Source organism: Phaenicophaeus curvirostris, chromosome Z, assembly GCF_032191515.1.
Source record: "Phaenicophaeus curvirostris isolate KB17595 chromosome Z, BPBGC_Pcur_1.0, whole genome shotgun sequence".
Classification (NCBI taxonomy): domain Eukaryota; kingdom Metazoa; phylum Chordata; class Aves; order Cuculiformes; family Cuculidae; genus Phaenicophaeus; species Phaenicophaeus curvirostris.
Window position 1 is genome coordinate 75,573,522 of NC_091431.1, and position 22,698 is coordinate 75,596,219.

The 22,698-nt window shown below is 45.6% G+C and overlaps 1 protein-coding gene across 1 annotated transcript in view; it reads left to right on the forward strand.

Annotated features, from left to right (window-relative positions):
- The first annotated feature begins 312 nt into the window (after positions 1 to 312).
- The window catches only part of DCC (DCC netrin 1 receptor), a 261,487-nt gene continuing 239,101 nt past the window's right edge, over positions 313 to 22,698 (forward strand). Inside the window, exon 1 of the mRNA XM_069880977.1 lies at positions 313 to 469. Within this exon, the coding sequence (XP_069737078.1) occupies positions 376 to 469 (94 nt within the window). The 5' untranslated portion in view covers positions 313 to 375. The remainder of the gene's footprint in view (positions 470 to 22,698) is intronic.

The following is a 22,698-nucleotide window of genomic DNA, read 5'->3' on the forward strand; positions in this document are numbered from 1 at the left end:
CTCTTATCACTTCGCCCGGTGCCGTCGCGACGCGTTGGATGCTCGCCGGACGGCTGTTCTGGGGCTTTTTTTTAGCGGGGCAGGGTATTCTCCGTGTGTTTTTCCAGCGGTGGGAAGACCTTCTCCATCCTTCCCGTCTCCTTGAGTTAGTTCCCGTGCCCCATCGGGAGCATCGCATCCTCCTGGACTGAAAGCAACTTTTTTTCCCTCCCTCCGCACCCTTTTTCCCGGTCATTAGGGGGAAAAAAAACAAAAACAAACCACCCCAAAACCAACGCATCCCAAGGAGGAGGAGGAGGAGGAGGAGAAGAGGCTGTTCGTGCATCTGTGGCTGCTGCTGCTGCTCAGGACCCGGCTCTGGGAGCGCCTCGAAATATGGAGACTAGTGTTGGATGTGCCTGGGTACCAAAGCTGGCTGCTCTCCTCCTTTTCGGGTGCGCGCTGTCCGTCCTGCATCCTCGCGTCTCCGGTAAGTCAGCTCTGCTTCTCCTGCCTTGGCTCTGGGATGCGCAGGAAAATTCCCTCCTCGCCGTGGAGTGCGATGTGCCCTTTTTTCCCTTGTGCTCATGGACTTTTCTCACCCTCTGCAAGCATGACTTGGGATTTTTTGGTTTTTTTTTTTTATTTTTGTGGAGAGGGTGATGTGTGTGTGCTGTTGTTGCTCGGTAGTGTGAGCTTTTCGCATCCCTTCCCAGGGATGGGAAAGGGGGAGCCAGGGTTAGAAACACCTTGTGCAGCGCTGGAGAGAAAGGGCAGCCCTAGAAAGAAGAAAATCCGTGGAAAAAAAATAAAGAAGAAATGTGGCAGGCGGTAGCATAATAGGTGTTCGCGTGCTGTGCGGCGGCAGGGTTAGTTCCCAGTTCTTTTTTGCACCTGATCCCACTTGCGACTGGATGTATTTGCCTATAGCTTTTTGGGTCTGTGTGCTGAATTCCAGGGAAGGGGTTGCCTCCACTGGGTAAAGGAATAAGGGCAGCAGAAGAGTTAGCAAGGCAGAAAAACGCAGTTATCTCTAAAGCATCTTCCAACTCTATTAGGCTGCGATTCTTCAGGGCTGCTCCTCTCCCGCCGCACTTGGCAGGCATGTTTTCTAATTAAAAATGGCAAAGCCAGTTGTGTGTGGAGCTGGGGTCAGGGAGGAAGAGAGGGAGCTGGCACGGTGATGCTTTGGGGCTACTGGTGCGGGAGGGTTGATGAGGGCTCGGCGGTTACACAGATCTCTTATTCAGAAAGAGAGAAAAGAGAAATGAGAGTGCGAGCCAAGAAGTGCTAAGAACTAAGAAAGTGCAGCTTTGATTTGCAGGAGGCTTGGGGTTGTGAGTGCCTGGTGGAGGGAGAGGCGTGCAAAGAAATATTGTTCTCCGGCGCTCATTTAATTTTCTCCAAAAGAAAAAAAAAAAGGAGAAACACTTCAGCAGGAGAAACCCTGGGAAAGGGGGAGTCTGGAAAGCGCAGGAGGGGATCCAGGCACACAGCTGTGCACAGCGCTTTTGCAGCAGCGACAGAGGAACAATGGGAACCAACTCCCCACACCGCGCACACCAGCGCCGAGGCAGGTTTTTGTGATGGGGAAAGTGCTGCATAAGAAGTGGTTTGCAGAAACATCCCCGGTGTCTCCTGGCAAAGCTCGGGTTGTCGCCTGCGTGCGAATGGCAATCGCCCGCGGAGGTGGTGCCACCTTCGCACAAACCGGTGTCTCCTGTGACCATCCTGATTTTGGGGAGTTAGCAAGTAAACTGGTGGATGCTGCTCTCCCAGACCAGGAGGTTTATTTTGCACGCGCGTCGGTGCGTGCCAGTGCCTGCATGTCCCCAGCATTGTCCTCTGCAGTGACTTGTGTGGAAGGTGGGACCTGGGCAGGGGGAGCGGGATAAGGAATAGGTGCCCCCCTTGCCTTTCCAGCTCCAAGGCTGGGAGTCAGGAGACATGGCAGTGGTCCTCCTTCATGAGAGATGATTGACTTGCAGGCTGCTTTGCTGCTGAAGGGAGGGAGGGAGAGCCTCTATATGTGAGCGCCTGAGGAGGGAAGGAAGCTGTGTGCTGTGTCAGGGGCCAAACGTGCTGCAAACCCATTGCTTCCATCGTCATTGCTTTGTGGTACGTGGGAGAAACAGGCTGTTTTCCACCTGCGTGCCTCGTTTTGTGCATTTCGTATTTCACCTGTGATACACAAGGGTCTACTGCACCGATTTTGGAGGTGGAATCTTTGTGTCGCACCCAGTTCCTTGTGCTGAGCCTCACAAGCTGCAAATGGGCAAAGTTTTCCCAGCATCGCAGCTCCAGGGGCCCTTGTGAGTTTGTGCTTTTCCAAGCATCCCTGTCGCCATCCCAAGTCACCTGACAGAACCCAATCAAGCGGATCCTGCCCCTCTTGGACGAGGCTGTGGCACCTCCTTGGCTCTCCCACTCCACCTGAGAGCTGTTGCGCTGCGAGCAGGAGGTGCGGGCAGCACGCTGTGGCCCCCACGCAGCAGGGTACGGGCAGGCAGCAAGCGCTGGTAACAAAGGGCTCCTGGAGATGCTGCACAACACCGCCGGCTCCTCTCCTGCTCCCTTCCCACAGCCCAGAGCGGCTGAGGGTGTGCAGGGGGGCATTCAAAACTTTGGTACCCAAGGGCAGCGGTGCATCCACACAAGGACACGCTGCTTCTGCAGCGGAGTCGAGTCTTGCACCTGTCATTTGAAAACGTTTTAGGGAATGGAACAAAAAGTAAAGCGGACTGCTCCTGGTTAAAAACATGTATATGCAAGTGGAAGAACAGGTGATGGGTAGTGCTTGCCATTTTGGAAAGAGACCATGGAAAACGTGTTCCCTGATGAAGGCAGATGCAAATTATGTAGTGCCTGATTGCTATGGTGCCGTAGCATTTGTTCTGTGCAGGTATTAAGGTCACCACAAAATACTTACCCCTTCTTTTTTTTTATTTTTTTCTGTGTGTAGATGGGAATTGAACTCAGCCTCAGAGGGTTTTTTGTGAATGGCTTCTGTGTTTGGTGTCTTTGACTCCCACTAGGTCTTGGTGAGGAATTCAGCGTTGGTGCAGCCTGTCAGAGCCCCGCGATGCCTGGGTACTATGGCAATCACTTTTGTGAGTGGTGCAGTATAAATCACCAGTGACCTGTCACCGCATCCATCTCACACGCGCTGCAGCTGCCCTCGGTGTTGGGAGGTGTGTGAGCCACCATAAGTATTATCAGAGTGGGACACCCTCTGTGCACTCGCGAGAGCATTTTTAAAAATGGAAATGAGCTTTGGGGAGGATGAACAATTTACATTTGTTTACTCTTCTTCTTTCTATAGTTTGTTGAATATTTTTTGTATTCGGCTCTTCTTATTTTTTATCTTTTCATCCTCACTCCCGCCTTCTCCACACCCAGATGAATACCAGGCCAATGCTGACTTCAAATACAGTCAGGAATGTTTGTTTGCAATGAGATTATGCCAACTGTAATGATACTTAGATTTCACTTGGTTCATTTATCCTTCATTGCTACTCCGTTTGTCCTTCCCAATACAAATCTTGGCGTGAAAGGTCAATTCCAGAGCTCGACACATGGCAGTGCCATCAAGATATTGTCCATGTATTCTTCTGCTTGTCAGAACGTGTCTTTAATTGCTGGTTTTATTCTGGGACAGTAAGGTCTTTGGGGCAGGACCGTAAGGGCTTTGCTGTGCAGGTTCACAGCAGGATTGTTGTCTGCAGTGAGGGCTTCCAGGATCAAAATGATTAATACATACATCTCTGCTTCTCAAACGTAGAGAGGAAAACCTGTGGGACTTATCTTTCCAGATAAGTCTTGCAATCTAGAGGAGTTCTTCACATCATCGGGCCAGGCTTAAATTCAGAGCTAGCGTGCTGACCTTGCTGTTTGTACTTCCCTGGAAGTGATGGAGGAGCAAGTGCTGCCTTCTCCCAGCCTTGTTTTGCATCCCTGTCCTGTCTCACCTCTTGACTGGGTGCTGTATGTGGGCATTTCCTCACAGCCTGATGTTTTAACACCATCCCGCAATAACCCAGGCTCTGCCTGAGCTTGTCCCTGAAGCACGTGCTGCGTGAGGTGCCTGGATTGGCCTCTTCTAACAGGAGCGTATTGTCAATCCTGTGACATGGCAGCTAAAACAACTCTTTCACTCCTTCATCAGTCACTTAGCACATGGATTTTCCGCGAGATGTGCTTTAGAGGGCCAGTATCGTGGGTTTTTTTAAATGTTATTTTAATGAGATAAAATAACGCCACAAAATGTATATACAGCTGCAAGAATAAAGCTCTGCGATGGGTTTGCACCTCCACTTTTGCTGGAAAGGGTTGTAGAGATTTCAGCAAATACACAAGTGTGGAAGTAGTTTGCCCTTTCCTGATGTTTCAACATCTTCCCAGAGTAAAGCTGGCCGGCTTCTTTCCATGCTAGCCCAAGAGAAGGCTTTGCTGTGCAGGTAGGGATGCCCGGACTCGAAGGATACGCATGAGCCAACAGGTAGGTTCTGGCCTCAAGTTTGCTATTGCGAATCCCTCGATTGATGCCATTTACAGGAATACACTTCGTGTATTGAACGAAGTAGTTGTGAAGGCAGCTGACATGCAAAGAAGGGACCACATTTTTACATCCCTGATTTTCCATTCTGCTGAAGTGCAGATCTGTAACAGCATGAGTCAGTGCAGCCAAGTCTCTTTGTTGTAGTACAAATAGATGGAAATTTCTTAAAATGTTCGCCTTGCCTGAATAAAAAGTATACTGACAAATTCCACTGAGACTTTCATGATTAATTAACTAAAGGCAAAAAAATTCACTTACTCTGTTAAAATTATCCCTTGGGTGAAACATTGACCTAATTTTTTTCCTTCCATTGGAATCCAAAGTAAACACATTGGCCCTGTCCTCCTTTCCCTTCCATCCCTCTTACCGCAGACATGGTGCTGTGGGTGGGATGGAGGTGCTGCTGCCCAGGAGGGAGAACATCAGCTTGGGATGGTGATACCCAGGTCTGCAGGACGCAGAGTGGTCCCTGCTCCTCTGCAAGGCGTCTATCACCAGCTGATCTTTGCTGTCTCTGGAGTCTCTATACACCCTGAACTTTAATTTGCTCGGGGGGATTCTGTTCTCCGTGCTGGCCTGAAAACTCATCTTCTGTCAAATCAGTGCCACAGCGTTCCCCGTCTGAACCGTGGGGTTGCACCATGGGCAGAGCTGAGCTCCGGTGGTTTGCAGGGAACTGGCTTCAGTAACAGCGTTTGTGCTGTTTTCTACCCCGCACCCTGGCTGCTTTAAAGAATCTCCTCTCAAATGCCTGTTGTGGGGACAGGATAAATTGTTACTGGTTCTGGTCCTTGGGAAATAAACCTACTCAATGCGTCCATTGCCTATCTCCTCCTCCCCATCCCCTTCTATAAGCTTCACAGCCTCCTTTACCACTTCTGCTGTTGAAAAGCTGCAGTGGTCTCCCCTGCAAGGTAAAAGATGCTTAGGAATCATTTTTAATATGTGTGGGGAGCCTTGGACATTTGAGATTTGCTCCTTTTGGGTCTTCTGCACCACCTCCTGTAAGGAAAACTACCCAACTGTAGAAAGTGATGACTGAAAGCAAAACGTACCTCCTGATTTCCAACAGTAAATTCACTGGTAAAACAGAATATATTATTCCTGAAAGGTAACATATCAGATAATAGTAAACCTAGCAGAATTGTTTCTTTCTGGCAACATTTCTCAATTTCAGCTTTGATGTGAAGGGCTACAGCTAAATTGGGCTAATGACAGAACATCTCACTCGAGAGTTTGGAGATGTCTGTGCTATAAAGGAAGTTGAATTCTCAGAGAGGCACGATAAACACATAGTTAAATGTCTCAATTTCTGTCTGGGTTGATGGCAGTCATTTGTCGATGGTAATGCCAATATGTGCTGTAATTTTATAAATGTTCTGAAGTATTCAAAATACACTGAAAACTGCTCTAAATTGCTACCCGAAGTTTCAGCAAAATATTGGTTGTCAAATAGAGAAGCTGAAGGAACGGCGTCTTCTTGAAAATCACATTGCTGGCTGAAAACTGGTTATCTTCTTGCCCTGTGAAGCAGACTTGGAAACAGCGAGGCTGCTGATGTTTTGGTGATTTTTGTTTATTTCTATGGTGCTTTACAAACCACCAGATTCACTGAATTGATTGCATGCACCCTACCCATGGTCACAATTTTCCAGGGTCAAGGGATCACAAGATGCCTCCTCTTCCTGCTTTGAAGCAGAAGGTGAACCACCACTGCCACAGACTTCGTCCATTCCAGAGTTTTGATATCAACTTCCATCCCTCTTGGGAAACTTTGACTCAATGAAACAGATACTCACAGCCCTTCTCTTCGGGCGTCTTACTGCAAGGTTAGAAGGTGACAAAAATAGGTAGAGTGTAAAATAAAGACACTGGAAATACACAGAACAACTCCTACTCCGTGAATGTAGCTTCAGGGCAGAGAAACAACCCCTAGACACTAGCCCCGGTGTTGATGGAAACATTTGTTTTAGCTGGAGAGGGTAGGGTGGTTGGACACTTAATATGACACTGCGTTACAAAACACAGAATTTATTCAAGTGTTGGAGGTGGTGCTTGCACGATACGGACCTTCTGTGGGAGGAGGATGTACTGTGGGAGGTGAGGCTGCTCGTTAAGGGAGTGGATGGAGAGCTTTATAAATTGCAGGGTTACGACTCTTTCGAGAGGCTCTGCAGATTAGCTGAGCTCAGGTCAGCTCTTCAGTCGCCAGAATCACTCTACAATGAGTGACAGCCTCCAAGACCATATTTTCATCATTTTTATATAATAATAGTTTCACAGCCTGCTGTCCATGTTCTTTACACCCTGTCAGTCTATGGGGCTTTGGATGTGCTGATGGGGACTGCGTTTGTCCTGCACAGGTGAGGAGCTACATTTCTGTATTGCCAAGTTGCCTTTGCTTATTGCTTTCCCTCCCCTCCTCAATATCACAGCAGTGCTCTTGTCTCTTGTTTCTCAAGTTTTTGTTTACTCGCACTATATTCCTTCCACTGTTGCCGCTGCCCGATGCTCTTTCAAATCTCAGTGCAGCTCTGCGTGTACAGGCTGGTTTGGTAGAAGCAGCAGCAAGGTTACTCTTGGGTATGGGCAGTTTCTACAACAAAAGATTAAAAAAAAGAGAGAGATTATAGTGTTATAAATTGGACTAAAGCTAACCACTATTTTGCAGTTCCCTGCTTGCTCTTGGGCACACAGAATAAAGAGAGGTTGACATAAAAAACAGCAGCAGACAGTTTGTATCTTCCTCCTGACTATTCTCAGGTGCAAGTCTCAAGGCAATACAACGAAGGAGAAGTCCTCGTGTGAGCCCTGCGTGTGATACACTTGTGCATGTGCTTGAGATCTTGTGGCCAGGATGTTAATAGACAGTATTTCCACTACAGGAGGAATCATTTGCTCTGTTCTACATATGGTCAATTCATATAACTTCTCCTATTTACCTTGCAGTGATGCGATGGGCTGGAGAACAAATTTTCTCCCTTGGCATGGCTGGTTGCATTCGCTGGATTACTTTTTGCTTGCTTGTTTTTCCTTTGTTTCTTATTTTAATTTGCTTGGCTTCAGCTTCTTGCTGTGCCTTTCCCCAGTAAATCAGCAGAGAGTTCTCCCTGAGAAGGTGTGATGTACGGTGAAGGCACATCTTCATATCCTTTCTGACAAGCCGAACAGATTGATCCTGGATGGATGCTCCGGTACTGCCCTGCAGGGCCAGGCAGCCTGATCTGCCTGTGCTCCTCTGCCTACACTTCCAGAGCCCGCGCCCATCCCTGGATCATCCCGCACCGATAGCCGAGCCGCCAGCAGGCACAATCCTAGTGAGCCGGAGGTGGTTGCTCTTGGCATAGCTGGACACGAACCTCATAAACCTTATTTTAGAGGCTTAGTTCAGGTTCATTGTCCTTTTTTTTTCATGGAGTGTATTTTGAGGAGGAACATAAAAGTGCCTGGCAACTGAATCTGGTTCTGTGAATCTGAGAAATCTTGGTTCGGAAAGCATCTGAAGGCTCATGCCTGTGTTAACAGTGTGACCTGCAGCTAAACTAGTGGGCATTTCTTCCTGGCTGTCAGGCTCTGAGAGCAGTAATTAGACGAAACATGACAGCCCTGGACAAGGTCAATTGATATAATTGCACGAAGTGTTTCTTTCTAAAGGCAGGGCTCCCAAAAGCGTTCCAATTAAAAGCTGAAGGTTGCTTCCCCAGAGGTGGAGTTGACTTAGGAGCAAGGAGTGGTTATCCTGGGGCCGGCAGCAGTTGGGTGATTCATCCTTAGCCACAGCTGCTTGAGGGGCCTTGCTTGGTGCAAAGTTCTTGCCAGAAGGATGTCATCCAGAGGGACCTGGACAAGCTGGAGGAGTGGGGCTGTGAGAGCCTTACGAGGTCCAACAAGGCCAAGGGCAAGGTCCTACACCTGAGTCAGGGCAATTCCCGATTTCAATGCAGGATGGGGGATGATGTGATTTGGAGCAGCCCTGAGGAGGAGGACTTGGGGTGCTGGGGGATGAGAAGCTCAATATGAGCTGGCAATGTGCACTCCCAGCCCAGAAACCAACCGTGTCCTGGGCTGCATCCAAAGCAGCGTGGCCAGCAGGGCGAGGGAGGGGATTCTGCCCCTCTGTTCCTCTCCTGTGAGAGCTCATCTGGAGCCCTGTGTCCAGTTCTGGAATCCTCAGCATAAGAAGGAGATGGAACTGTTGGAACAGGTCCAGAGGAGGCTACAAGGATGATCAGAGGGCTGGAGGAACTCTGCTCTGAGGACAGGCTGAGGGAGTTTGGGTTGTTCAGCCTGGGGAAGGCTCTGATGAGACCTGATAGCGACCTTCCAGTACCTGAAGGGGCTACAGGAAAGCTGGGGAGAGACTGTTTACCAAGGCTTTTGGTGACAGGACAAGGGGCAACAAGTATAAACTGGAGAGGAGCAGATTTAGACTAGACATAAGGAGGAATTTCTTCACTACGAGAGCAGTGAGGCACTGGAACAGGTTGCCCAGGGGAATTGTGGCTGCCCTGTGCCTGGAGGTGTTCCAGGCCAGGTTGGATGGGACCTTGGGCAGCCTGATCTAGGGGCATGTCCCTGCCCATGGCAGGTGGGGTGGATTTGGATGATCTTTATTGACCCTTCCAACCCGAAGTATTCCATGGTTCTGTGATTCTATAATTCTATAAACATCCTTCCCTCCAATGCTCTTTCCTTCACTAGTCAAAGACTAAAAAGCATTTTAAAAGCATTCTTTTGAGTTTTTGTCTGCAATATTGTTTTTTTTTTTTCTCTTGGAAGCGTCAAGGAGAAAGGCATTTTAAAAGGCTCTGAGGAGCATTCATCCATTTTCCCTTTTTTTTTCTTCTTCTCTGCCTTCTGATACTTAGAAGAAGAAGAAAAAAAGCCATTAAAGCTTTCCTTCTGCTCTTCCCTGGTGGCAAAGTCACAGAACTGCCTGTGGTCATGGTGAGACCTGAACGAATCAGCCTGTTGACTGTTGAAGAAGCAACGTGTTTCTTGCTCAGGTTCAGGTTTTGATCACTGTTGCCTTGGTGGCAGGTGCTTGTGCCAGACCCCAGGGAAGGACTGATGCAGCTTTTCTGTAGGACTGTGATTAGGAACCATGGTCTGGGCTTGAGTTTTTGCTGAAGCACTTGCAAAATGGCCACAGAGAGGGGCGTGGCGGAGAGGGGTCCAGCAGAAGGAGGAGGTGTGTATTTTAGGAGATGAGCATAGGTGGCTTTTCATGTATTATTCATACAATTGCAATGGTATGGCCATTTTCCCCATATTCATCAAATTCTGTAAATTTCATACTCTTTTTCCAAATGTCACGGTGCTTATGTTTATCTTATCTAAAGTGAAAGTCCTTTCCCTAGCTTTTCTCCCATTTGTTCTGTTATAGATGCTGCTGAATGTGGTGTTGGTATGACTGGTTATCCTAATTTCCAGCACTGTTTACACATTTAGCAAAAAGGTCCAACAATAGCCCATTCTGCTTGGGAAGGAAGATTCCTGCATGGTTTTCTGCTCAGAAGATTGAAAAGACTTAGGTGAATTATTGAAGAGGAGTCTGTCATACATATGAAAGTAGTCTTAGGTTTAGACTTTGCTGTTAAAAACAACATTGATATTTTTATATATTTATTTACAGGGGTTCCAAACCTTTTTATTTTCCCTGGACACAATGAATAATTCATCCTCCTGTGTAAGCAACAGTGTGAAATCACTTAAAAAATCAACTGAATCTGACAGCTCTTGTTTTACCATTCATGATTAAGAAGATGGAAGATGGAGATGGTTTCACACCACTGGATAGTGCCAAAATGGCTTTTTTTTTAGTATCCACAGAGTTTTATAAACGTAGAAATTTTCTGTGCCTGTGACAGAGATGCCAAAATGGGCTGATAGCTCCCATAGTCCAAGGGTTGATAGGACATTAAGCAAACTAGCGTATAAGGATGCTTAGAAAGTATTAATGCAACAGATTTAAAAATGCTGTAGGAGTGAGGGTGTTTTATGTGAAACACTTCTTGCAGAAATCATGGGGGTTTATGTTTTTAGATTTCTGACTAAGTGTTTTTGACATTAAAAGTAAGGGGAGACTGTCAAAATTTAAATAGTTGTGTGCTTTGGAATAGCAGGTCTGTGTTACAAGAGATTTATTCCGTTCTGGGGGAGACAGTTACACAGTTTGCTGTGATCTCCCCCTCGTACAAACGTTACTCATTCTTTGTTTTCATTAATCTGAAATAAAGGTCATCTGGATGAAAGATTCAGGAGAAAATTGGGTAAACAGCTGTATTTCCATACTGCCCACACAATTCTCTAAGCCTGCAGTAATGAAGAATAAATCAGATTTTTTTTTTTAATCCATCAAATTTTAATGATTTAAACAATTACAAAAAGAGAGGGAAAGGTTGTTTCAATACATTAGGTCAGATTCTCAATCTGAATAAATCTTCACTGACTTCCACAGAGACACCTTCACATCAACAAAATCCTCCTAACACAATTTGTTGTTGATCATTTGCATTCTATGTGTGTTCACATAAAGCGCTGATGCTCTGCAACCAAATATGTTCGCTGTAGCAGTTGCATCGGTATTAAAAGGGTGGTTAACATCTCTGCAAAGGGGGATGTTCTGTTACCAGTAACTCTATCAAGCTTTTCCATCTTTGTCAGGAGCTGGTGTTAAGTTATTAGAAGTATTAGTTATCTCTTGATTTGTGTCTAATTGAATTACATCATTAATAGAACTCAATTAAAAGAACTCTGTTACAATGGAAAATGATATCACTGCAAGGACATTGGCCACTCGAGGTTGTGAGTAATGCTCTGTGCTCAACCAACCAGTCACAAAGGGGGCAGTGCCATGACTTTCTTAATGAGCAAGTTTTCGGATCCTGACAGAGGGAAGGTTTCCTATTTAAAAGAGCACGCTGGCTTGGAGCTACTCAAATCCCTTGACACCGTTGCTTCACTGCAAATTGTTTTTTGTGACTCAAATATGATATGGTTTTAATCTCGAACATGAAATAAAATAATACTCTGGCTTTTTCTCCCTCCTCCCTGATGCTCATTCCATAAGCTTAATCTGCCTTTATCACAAGCTCTTGAAGGACTGTGGGGTGAGGCAAGTGATGAAGAATTACAAGGATGTCCCTGCGTGTGCCAGATGGGGGCTGTTGGTGGTGTGTTGTTACTCACGTTACTCCTCCTTTTCATATTAGTGCTCACAGGACGTTCCAGGAATGACAAGTGCCTCTGTTGATAACTACAAAGCCAGCTATCTTTCCAAAAGACACCAAACCCACGAGACTTGGGAGGACAAGCTCAAATTCAAACAGAGAGAAACCAGAGCTGAGTCCAACGTGGCGGTATCAGAGCGATGGGTTTCCAGTTCTCGCTGAGTGGGAGATGCTGGCCACACAAATGAAGCACTGCTCCTCAGGGAAGTGGAAAGGAAGGTGTAGAATTTGTTCTCGGTTGTTTCATTCGCTGCTCACCAGAGATGGACACCGGCTTCTGCTAGTGGCCGCGAGACCTCTGTCTGCAGCAGAGTTGCGAAAGGAAGATCCTAGAGTGACAATATAGAACAAACAAGATTATCCATCACCCAAGGGACTCGGAGAGCTATACCATCAGGAGTACGTTATAGCAGAACCCTGAGCTATATTATACCATTAATTTTTTTTTAAGTAATACTCCTGACAGGTTTTAATGGGAAATTCCACTTACAAATCAATGGTGTGATTCAGTCCTGTATTTATTAACACATACCTCAGATTGCAGATGAGTGAAACTACCTGAGTACAATTCAAATGGCTCTTAAATGTGAAGTGTGATGGCATTCGAGTGTCCGATAATTTATATTGCCAGAGTCTGTCTCAGTAAATGAGATCTGTCTCTGCGCATTAATATGCCAAATACTTGATAGCAATAACTATTTCATTAGTTCTGATTGTTCCTGACATCTCCTACATGGCCAGGAGTTTCCCCGCATCGCCCTTTGCTGAGCTCCAGGCATTGCTGCTAAATGCTCTGTACCCATATGGTAGGTAAATGGGTTGTGTCAGAAATAAGTAAACCTTTATACAAGGTCAATCTGGGTCATTGCATGACTGAAAAAAAACATTTAAAAAAAACCAAAACCAAAGAGAATGTAGGGAGACGGTCCTGGAGGTGGAGTTAACTTCCTCAGCTAAATGAACACTGATGCAGAGATTTCTCTCCTAAATGCTTCTCCTCGGCTGAGCTATAGAACTAAAGGTCTCGTGGTTCTTCCCATGAGTAAACCTGAGGACAAGGCCAGTCCACTTTGAGGGAGATGGGTTTTTTTCTTATTTTCTATTAGGTTTTCAATCATAGCAGGTCTAAAATCTCATTTTCCCAAACTGCTCTGTGATGCTGCCGTGGCTTTGTAAGTGTCCTGTTGGCCACTTTTCCACAGAGTAAAGTGAGGATGGGGACCTGCTTAGCACACTTAAGCCTAAACAACTGCCAAAACCTATGAGAGATGGTAAAATGCTTCTGAGATTCCTGTAGTAAAAGAGTACGACGCAACTGTAATGTATGGCTGTCATAAAATGCTGATCATCCCAGCGCTAGTAAGCTCCAAATGAGACTAGAATTAGCCTGACAATAAATTAGATTTTAAAAGGTAATTCAGCAAATGTATGATGAAAATTTGGCTTCTTACTATATGATCTGTCAGCAACTTATCTGAATTTGTTTCTCATTTTTTGTAGAACATTTCTTGATGGCATATACATTACTCTGTAATATAAAATACGGAGCAGACAGCGGTTTCCAAAATCCACCCCTAGGAATAGCCTGTCTGGCTTCTGGGAGGAAGCTGGTCTTATAAATTATAACTGGTAAACATTTTCCCAAAAATCTTTGGCAGATGCCTCCCAAAACTATGACTGAAAGAACCACATTCCTTCTTTGAGGTTATTAGTTTTAAAATTATGAATGCTAAAGGCCTTCCCTCTCCCTTCTGTTCCTACATGCAATACTTTTCTGGCATTCACAGCCTTAACAGGCTTGAAGAGGAGATGAAAAATACCCCTCTGTGTCTCTTAGAGAGCCAACGAGTGACTTCTCAGAATTGCTCATAGAGTCATTAAAGGCCTTCCAGAGCAGAGGCCTCGTGGCCTCTTAGAACGATGGAATGGCTTGGGTTGAAAGGGATCTTAAAGATCATCCAAATCCACCCCACCCTGCCATGGGCAGGGACACCTCCCACTGGATCAGGGGCTCCAAGCCCCATCCAACCTGGCCTTGAACCCCTCCAGGGATGGGGCAACCACAACATCGCTGGGCAACCTGGGCCAGGGCCTCATCACTCTCATGGTGAAGAAGTTCTCCATTATGTCTAGCCCATATCTGCCCCTCTCTAGTTTATACCCATTGCCCCTTGTCCTATCACCAAAAGCCTCCATAAAACGTCCCTCCCCAGCTTTCCTGTAGCCCCTTCAGGTACTGGAAGGTCGCTATCAGGTCTCACCAGAGCCTTCTCTTCACCAGGATGAATAACGCCAACTCCCTCAGCCTGTGCTCAGAGCAGGGTTGCTCCAGCCCTCTGATCATCCTTGTAGCCTCCTCTGGACCTGTTCCAACAGTTCCATCTCCTTCTTATGCTGAGGATTCCAGAACTGGACACAGGACTCCAGATGAGGTCTCAACAAGCAAGGAGCAGAGGGGCTAAATCCCCTCCCTCACCCTGCTGTCCACGCTGCTTTGGATGCAGCCCAGGACACGGTTGGTTTCTGGGCTGGGAGCACACGTTGCTGGCTCATACCGAGCTTCTCATTCCCCAGCAGCCCAAGTCCTCCTCTGCAGGGCTGCTCCCAATCACATCATTCCCCACCCTGTATTGAAACCACGTTTTGCCCAGACCCAGGTGTAGGAGCAGTAGTTATGGTTTCTGGGCTTTCAGAAGCTCTTAAGAAGCGTGACTGGGTGTATTCCAAGGTTTTGTGGCTTGCAGTGAAGCTCTGCGGACCTTTCAGCAGTAGGAGTTGTACAACTCTGACCTTCCCTGGAGCAGGACTGATGACCCTGTCTAACCCTTCCCATCTGAAGCTGCCTGCTCAAACTGGAACCCTGCCTGCTGGGAGCTCCCCACTGTGAGTGATACCCAATGGAAAACAGTCTCTTTAAACTCCACATTCCCCGAAGTTTGTTGTTTAAGGCACAGTAACATATATTAATCTGTGGAGGAAAATAGTCACCTCCAGGTGCAAATTGTCTGACCTGCCTTGATGTCTTACCTGGGGATATTAGGCAACTTTGCAAGGTTCCTACTTTATTACTCTGCAATTTAAATTCATTTCTATGGCTTTATAGTGTTAAGAAAACCTGAATATCAGTATTTAAAAAAAAAGACACTGACTTTTGCAGCCTTGTGCAAATGATTTCTAATGTGGGCTTGGTATTGAATTAACAAAGCGACCTTTGTGGCATTTACCTTGAGCATCGAGCACGGGCAACCAAGGAAACGGAGCTGCTGTAATTCGGGGCACTGCAGACAGCAAGGGTCCTTTATCAAAGCTTGCCTTGGAGCATCAAATGCCTCGAGCAAGAATCTGTAAGTGGAAGCAGAGGCAAGGAAATGCATTTATCGGAGGGTTTAGGGAAGAACCTCTTGAAACTTTGTTGTCTGCAAGATCACACTAAAGAAAAGGAGCTGGAAGTCGACAAACTGCTCTCTGTTAGAAAAGAGCAAGAGGCAATTTCCTCTGTCAGTGTTTTCAAGCCATTCCTGTAACACCGCTGAGAGCAACCTGTTTCCTTCATGAAGGACACTCTCCTCAATTTAGGTAGTGAGACAATCAGGGAATTTTCTCTCTTTTTTTCTTTTTAATGATAGTCTTTGTAAATATCCTGTAGTAAGGGATTATTTATTTACATTATTATTTTTGTTAAAATAAATTAAGCTAGTGAAGGTTCTGGAGCACAGGGGCTTTAAGGAGCAGCTGAGAGACCTGGGGATGTTTGACATGGAGAAGAGGAGGCTGTGGGAAGACCTCATTGCTCTACTGCAACTCCCTGGAAGTAAGTTGTGGTGAGATGGGTGTTGGTCTCTTCTCCCAAGCAACAAGGGATAGGACAACAGAAACCAGAAGGTGCACCAGGGGAGGTTTAGACTGGATAGCAGGAAAATTTTCTTCACAGAAAGAGTGGTGAAGCTTTGGAAGAGGCTGCCCAGGACAGTGGTGGGGTCGCCATCCCTGGAAGGGGTCAAAAATCTTGTGACCATGTAATAGTTTAGTTGGGACACGGTCTAGTCAGCATGGTGGGGTTGGGTGGACAGTTGGACTGGATTAGTTTAGAGGTCTCTTCCAGCTTTAATGATTCCATAATTCTATGAATCTAAATGTAAAATAAACAGAAATATATTTTCTGCCGAACTGGACCAGGATATGTCCCTCCCACTGGTGTGTGAAGTGAGACAACTTACTGCCAGTATTTCTACAGTAGGCAGTGAGTGTGAATTGTAATGAGGATAGTGTGAATTGATTGAAACACAGACACATGGATTTTTCTCTCTTCCCTCTTCCACAGAAAGGAGAAGTAATATTTGAGTAAGCTGTTGAAGCCGTTGGCTGTATCTCCACATTGTGTGCAGCCCTGGCTCCCACCCTGCCTTTTTCCAGCTGTTCACAGCTGTCCCAGGCTGATTTCTACACGCTGAGGGTGGGGAGGCCCTGGCCCAGGTTTCCCAAGGAGTTGGTGGCTGCCCCATCCCTGGAGGGGTCCAAGGCCAGGTTGGATGGGGCTTGGAGCCCCTGATCCAGTGGGAGGTGTCCCTGCCCATGGCAGGGGTGGGACTGCATGGGCTTTGAGGTCCCTTCCAACCCAAACCATTCTATGATTCTATGAATTTTTTCATCTCAGAGGTACCTGGGTGTGTATGGACAGATACACGTGTACCTATGCCCACACACCTGTGTGCATTTTATGTGCAGTGAGAGAGAAATGCAATTTCTTAGTAAACTATAGTTAGTAAAGCAAACAAGCTTGCTGGAAGAGCTGAAAGGAAAACTCTAAGTGCACAGTACTGTGGTAATTCCTTTTCTCCTTTAAATTATTTGAACAAATAAGCTAGAAATATTTGACTTGAACTGAAGGATTCAGTGGTTATTTGTAGGGGTAAAATAGTTGTAATATTATTTGGACTTGTGAGAATCAGGAATTTCAATGCCAGATTAAACACATCCTAGCAGGTTTGTGCCACTGCACACAGATACTAATTTTGTAAACCGAAATAATGTGCGTTTAAATTCATAGAAGTAGCGATCACCCTCCCCCCAGTCGAGAACTGGAAAATTTCACATAGTTTTGATCTATAGCGTAAATTAAGCTGACAAAGTGGTGTGCTACATCTTCATTAAAAGAGGAGACAGTAATCATGAGGCCATGTAGCGTGATGGTGCAGTGTTTTCTGTTAATCTTTGGTTGCTGGGTGGAGTTTTTCTGAATTACAGATCCTGAATATGCACCTATGCTAAAGTGTGGCTTTGTGAGTTAAGTGTGATCAGCAGAAGCGTGCACAGTTTTTCTCTGGAAGATGTACTGCTTTTTACAATATTGTATATTCACAATCAGTGTCTAGCTGCATTAAAAATACTTGTTTTACACAGAAATTTAATGTCTTCTCCTGTAAGTTATAATAATTAACAGTAGACAGAGACTGATTTTATAGGGATAAATCAGATGTCTGATTTCATGCCAACTTTTGCCCCCCTGGGGTTTTCTATTTTCACTTCCAAAGAGTGGTAAATTATGCATTTTACATGCAATTAATGTGTTTTTAATGAACAATTAGAAAATTGCTGTGGGATGAAATTACTGTGAGGTAAACTTTGACTTTTAAAGGAAAAACTGCCCTCTGTGTTTATATATGTGCCAAACATTTCTGTACAGGCTTTATTGTCTTTGCAAACTCAGTCAATGTTTTCCCCTCTCAGTCTGCACCTCTGTAAAAGCTGCTTCTTGTGTGGTATGAAAAAAACTGTTGATGTTTTGAGGTTTCCCATGTTGAAGTGGACTTTGGGCATAGGTTGGAAAAAAGCTTGGAAAAGCAGGAGAGTCATAAAATGGTTTGGGTTGGAAGGGTCCTCAAAGCCCATCCAGTTTCCCCTCTGCCGTGGGCAGGGACACCTCCCACTGGATCAGGGGATCCAAGCCCCATCCAACTTGGCCTTGAACCCCTGCTGGCCACACCGTTTCTGATCCAAGCCAAGATGCCTTTGGCCTCCTTGGCCACCTGGGCGACTGCTGGCTCCTGTTCAACCAACACCCCCAGGTCCCTCTCCTCCAGGCAGTTTCCAGACAGACTTCTAGTCTGGAGCTGCTCAGGGTTGTTGTGCCCCAAGTGCAGGACCCGGCACTTGGCCTCGTTCAACCTTTCCCTGCACTCCCTGATCAAGGGTCCCTCCCCAGCTTTCCTGGAGCCCCTTTCCTGTAGGATTTATTGACCTGAATTCCCTCCTGTTTCTGCACATCAATAGGCACTTTAGTCCAAAGTGATCGCACCCACATGGAAATCCTGGGATGAGGTGAGGTGCATGAGGCATAAATTCTGCACTGCGGTCGGTCCCAGGTCACATCAGCAATCTCAGCCTAGGTTGCACTTAGGATGAGGATCAGGGCTTAGGGCTTGATAGGCACTTGCAGAGGTTTCAGCTTCCATCTAACATGGATTTATTCTATTTGATAGAATTTGATTCCAGCCAACTTTTTGTAGAAATCAGCATAATTTCCTCACACCCGTGTTTCGTGAGATGATTGGCTTTGTATGAGCAAAGAACGAAAACGTGGAGGGGGGAAGGAGGGATACTGATTTGTAATGCATTAAGCCTGAGCTTTACATACATAATTTGACTCCTGTGTTTTGTGATGGAAATGCCTGCCTGGTAAGAATGTTTGATTGTAGACACTCAGTGTTTTCCAGATAGAAACTGGTGAGGGGTGGGGTTTCTGTGTTGCATGAACATGCTGGTTACTATTCAGCCTGACAGTGGAATTGCTGGAAGATGAAAATCTTTTCCCATTATCCTGTCCTGTAACTCTGAGGGTGACAACACGGCTGCAGCCGAGCAGCACTCTCATTTCTTTTGGTTTGCACAGCAGTGGGGCCAGGTTTTCAAGCTCTTAACATTCAGCTTGCACTTAAATTTCCTAAGTAGTTCAACAACCTGCAGTTCTGGCACTTACGAAGTGAAACAAAGACACAAAATCTCTCATGTTCATGAACGAATGAAGCACTGGCTTAAATCCCATTCTGCACAATCCGAATCCTGCACAGGTATAAAATCTTAAGTAAACATCCCTGCAGAGTGGGCGAGGTGTAGGAGTGCCTGTGTGTGGTTATCCAGTCGGCGTCACTGACAGGGATGCTGGCTGGATTCAGGCTCACGCTGCAGTAACGTAAAGTCTGTAATGCTCTGTCTTCCCACTTTTTTTTGCAAGGATCTGGAAGGGCTTTCTTATGCCATGGAAGCTGCCATGAAAGTCGGTATTGCCACCAGATTTGGCGTTGAGTAATTAGAAAGACAGAATAATTGATTGGTTATGCTTCTATTTCTGGGTTGCTCATTATTTTAAAGTGAAGTACTGTAAATGGGCAATCAATATCAGAGTAAAGGTACATGACATCACCTTCTGTAACTGTAGACTTGTCTTCCTTTATTTTGTCATTTTCTGAAGTTAAAGGACAGCAAAACTACAGTAAAATGTCTGCTGTGAGCAAACCTCTAGAAAAGATTCTCTCTTGGCGTGATGCCCTCTCAATCTGCTGGGACATTTCCAGGAACAGTGAAAAGTCCTTTGGCAAAGTTTCTTGAAAGGACTCTCTCAAGTAAAGTGCAGACCACGTTGATTGGATATTAGGAAAAATTTCTTCACAGAAAGGGTTGTCAAGCACTGGAAGAGGCTGCCCACGGCAGTGGTGGAGTCACCATCCCTAGAGAAATTTAAAAGATGTGTAGTGCTTAGGGACATGGTTTAGTGGTGGACTTGGCAGTGTTAGGTTAACAGTTGGACTCAATGATATTAAAGATCTTTTCCAACCAAAATGATTCTATGATTCGATGATCCTGTCCAGTGCCAGTCAGGGCACAATAAAAAAGTCCTGCCAGCTCTTGCTGTCTCTAATCGAGCACGATGATGTCTTCTTTCCCCCTCACGTGTAGGATTTGCTGCAGTTCCCACTGGGCTATTTGTACTAGGATTTAAATGCTGTCAGACCTGGATAGTCCCCATGTTTCTCAGCCATATGCCTGGGTGACCAGAAGCCCCAGGCAGCCAAACCAGCGAGGATGCGCCCTGGGCACAACTGATCTCACAGGGACGAACAACTGCAGTGTTCACACTGGTATAGATTAACCAGGCTGGATGGAAATGGAAGAAAGTATTCCCTTTACTGACTAAAGCAACGGGTGTTTTGGTGTAACAGCCTCTTCTCCATTTGGTGACTTGGGGCACCTAGATGGCTTTTGCTTTCAATGGAAGGCAGGAGTGTGTTGGACCTCGGAAGGTTAGAGCATGATTTTTGACACTGGTTTCGCCCCAGGAGGACTCTTCGTGTTATTTCTGTTCCTTTTCTTCAGGAAAAAAAACCCAGACAGTAAGAGCAGAGAAGTCTGAGCAATAAATATCATCTTCCCCTACTGTAAAACACCTCTTCCTGCATATTCCCTTCTCTTCTTTTAAGGCTAAAAGGACTCAGAAAAGTTCACAGAAGAAGGCAATTAGTTGGGCTTTATATGCCCTGGTGGAGTAGATTTTCCAGCAGGATTATTTTCCAGCCTGTGCAGGTGAGCAAGTGTTTTGCTTTTCCTTGATTTATGTTTCTTCAGCTCTAAAATTGGGTCGATCCTGTAGCATTTATCTGAGATAGCGTTAATTAGGCAGATCCTATATAATCTGATTGTGGCAGCAGGTAACAGTGAAAGCTTTTCCAGAAAAACTTACAAGGGCATTTGTTTCTAAGTGAATTGTGGCATGAAATGCTCAGAAGAAAGCGAAAGAATTGCATAAAGAAGAACATCAGAGGGAGACTGGAGAAGAGAGTTGGATGTCTAAATTAAATGCAACAGCAGTAATTTTTAACATGAAAAAACCAATTTATAGGAAGGTAGCAAAGTGAGAAGTGAAGCAAAATGGTGAGAAAGAAGGCAAATTGCAAAGCACGACGACACTGCCTACGGAATGGAAATGTGTGGAGCGGCCAGGGAGGTGAGAGGAGCACTGCGTAAATGAGGAGGGGGACCCCTGTGTTAAGGGAGCAGAAATGGGTGTGAATATGTGTATGTACACGACGTGGCGTAGGCGTTGTACAGGACAGAACAACCTGGGAACAGCTACACGTGCTCGCCTGTTCTTATGTACAGCCCCCCACACCCTTCCGTTTCCACTCATTAAAACCCATACACATACACTTTCAGGTCAGATTCAAGGAAAAACTTGTGAATTGTTTCAGCTGGAAAAAATACATCGTCTGCATATTTCACTGTTGATTTTTGTTTTTCTCCTTTATGTGCAAACCCATCTTTGTCAACCTAATGTTTGTGTTTGCACTCACTGATCCAAAAAGCAATTATTTGTACATCTCTATGAACAGATCTCAGTGACAGAACCTTTTTCTCCACCACCCCACACACACATGAGCACACACGGCTATGTGCGCGCCGTATAGCTTCAGATTTCCAAATATACATAACCCTTGGGTATTTCTTTTCTGTAGTATAAGTTGGATTCTTAAGATTTGTGTTTTGAATACTTGAAAGTTGCATTTCAGCTTTCTTACTTGAAACTTTGGGTTTCAATCAGTTGAAGTTTTTTTCTGGTTAACACCCAGCTGAAAACAAGGGCTCAAAGCTGTTTGTCACTTGTTTCAATTTCTGGTAATTGCAAATAGATTGAAAAGATGTTATGCAAATTCTGTTCTAAAAATTAATCACCCTCTGCAAGAAGCCAAAACATGATGTTTGTCAAGAGACCTGTTTTGAATCTTCAACCAAATGCATGCTGGGCTGCTGTGATAGATGAGCTCTGGGCTGTGCTGTGACTCCCAGCTCAGAGATCAAATATTTGATGGATGTTCATACAAATGTCTGATGCCTAAATAACAAATGAAACAGTAAAAAGTTTAGAGTTTGACTTCCAGGAAGGAGCAGTCCCATAGGAGGATGGGGTTGGTTGGGTACAAATTAATGATCTGTGCCTTGTGCTGTTTGAGTCAAAGTAAAGCTGGGACTGACTGACGTTTAGGTCCTGTTTGTCCATACAGGGAAAGGATTTCTAAAGAAGCAGTAGATTTAGCAAATGAAAATCAGGATACGTTTTCTAGCAGTGCTCTCACTGATGATTAGAGGTAGAGAAGGATGCACAGTAGGGATGTGCCTTTGGAGCCAAGGTGGATGTTGTGTGTGATACTGGACACAGTACCAGAAGCAGAAAATGCTTCTCAGGTTGGTGTTGCTGAAGGGCACTTCTCTCACCAGAGAGCTTCTGTGCATCTGCCTGCACTCCCCTGGTCGTGAGAGGCTGTGTGGGTTAGCATGTTTTATCTGAGAACTGAATCCAGCCCCAAATCTTTAAGATAAATACTGTGTCAAGCTCATGGGCATTTATCAAGCGTGGGCAGATGTGCCTTTTGTTGAGGATGATGAGCATCATATTCCTAACATCAATGCTGGGCCAGCCCAGAGGCTGAATTATTTCTGCTCTTATGGGTAGCTGTGGAGCTTTTCAGTGCTTTACTGAAGGATAAATCTTGTTACTACCTTGGTTTACCTGTGCTCTTTTGAAATGTGAAAAATATTTTCACAGTGACAGGAATATTTTCACAGAAGTTCCCCGTTTATTGATGGTCAGGAGCAAAATGTCCTCAGTGTGTGATAAAGAAGTCTGGGGAAAGGAACGCTGTCTCTGAGGGGCTTGGGCAGTAAAACAGTACTAAAGGCTTTTAAAGGAGAAATTGCTATGGGTTTGCTTCGGAAGCAGTGGGACCAGCATGGCAAGGGAGGGGATTCTCATCCTCTGCTCTGCTCCCGTGAGACCCCAGCTGGAGCCCTGCGTTCAGTTCTGGAGTCCTGAACACAGGAGGAACATGGAGCTGTTGGAACAAGTCCAGAGGAGGCCACGGAGATGATCTGAGGGCTGGA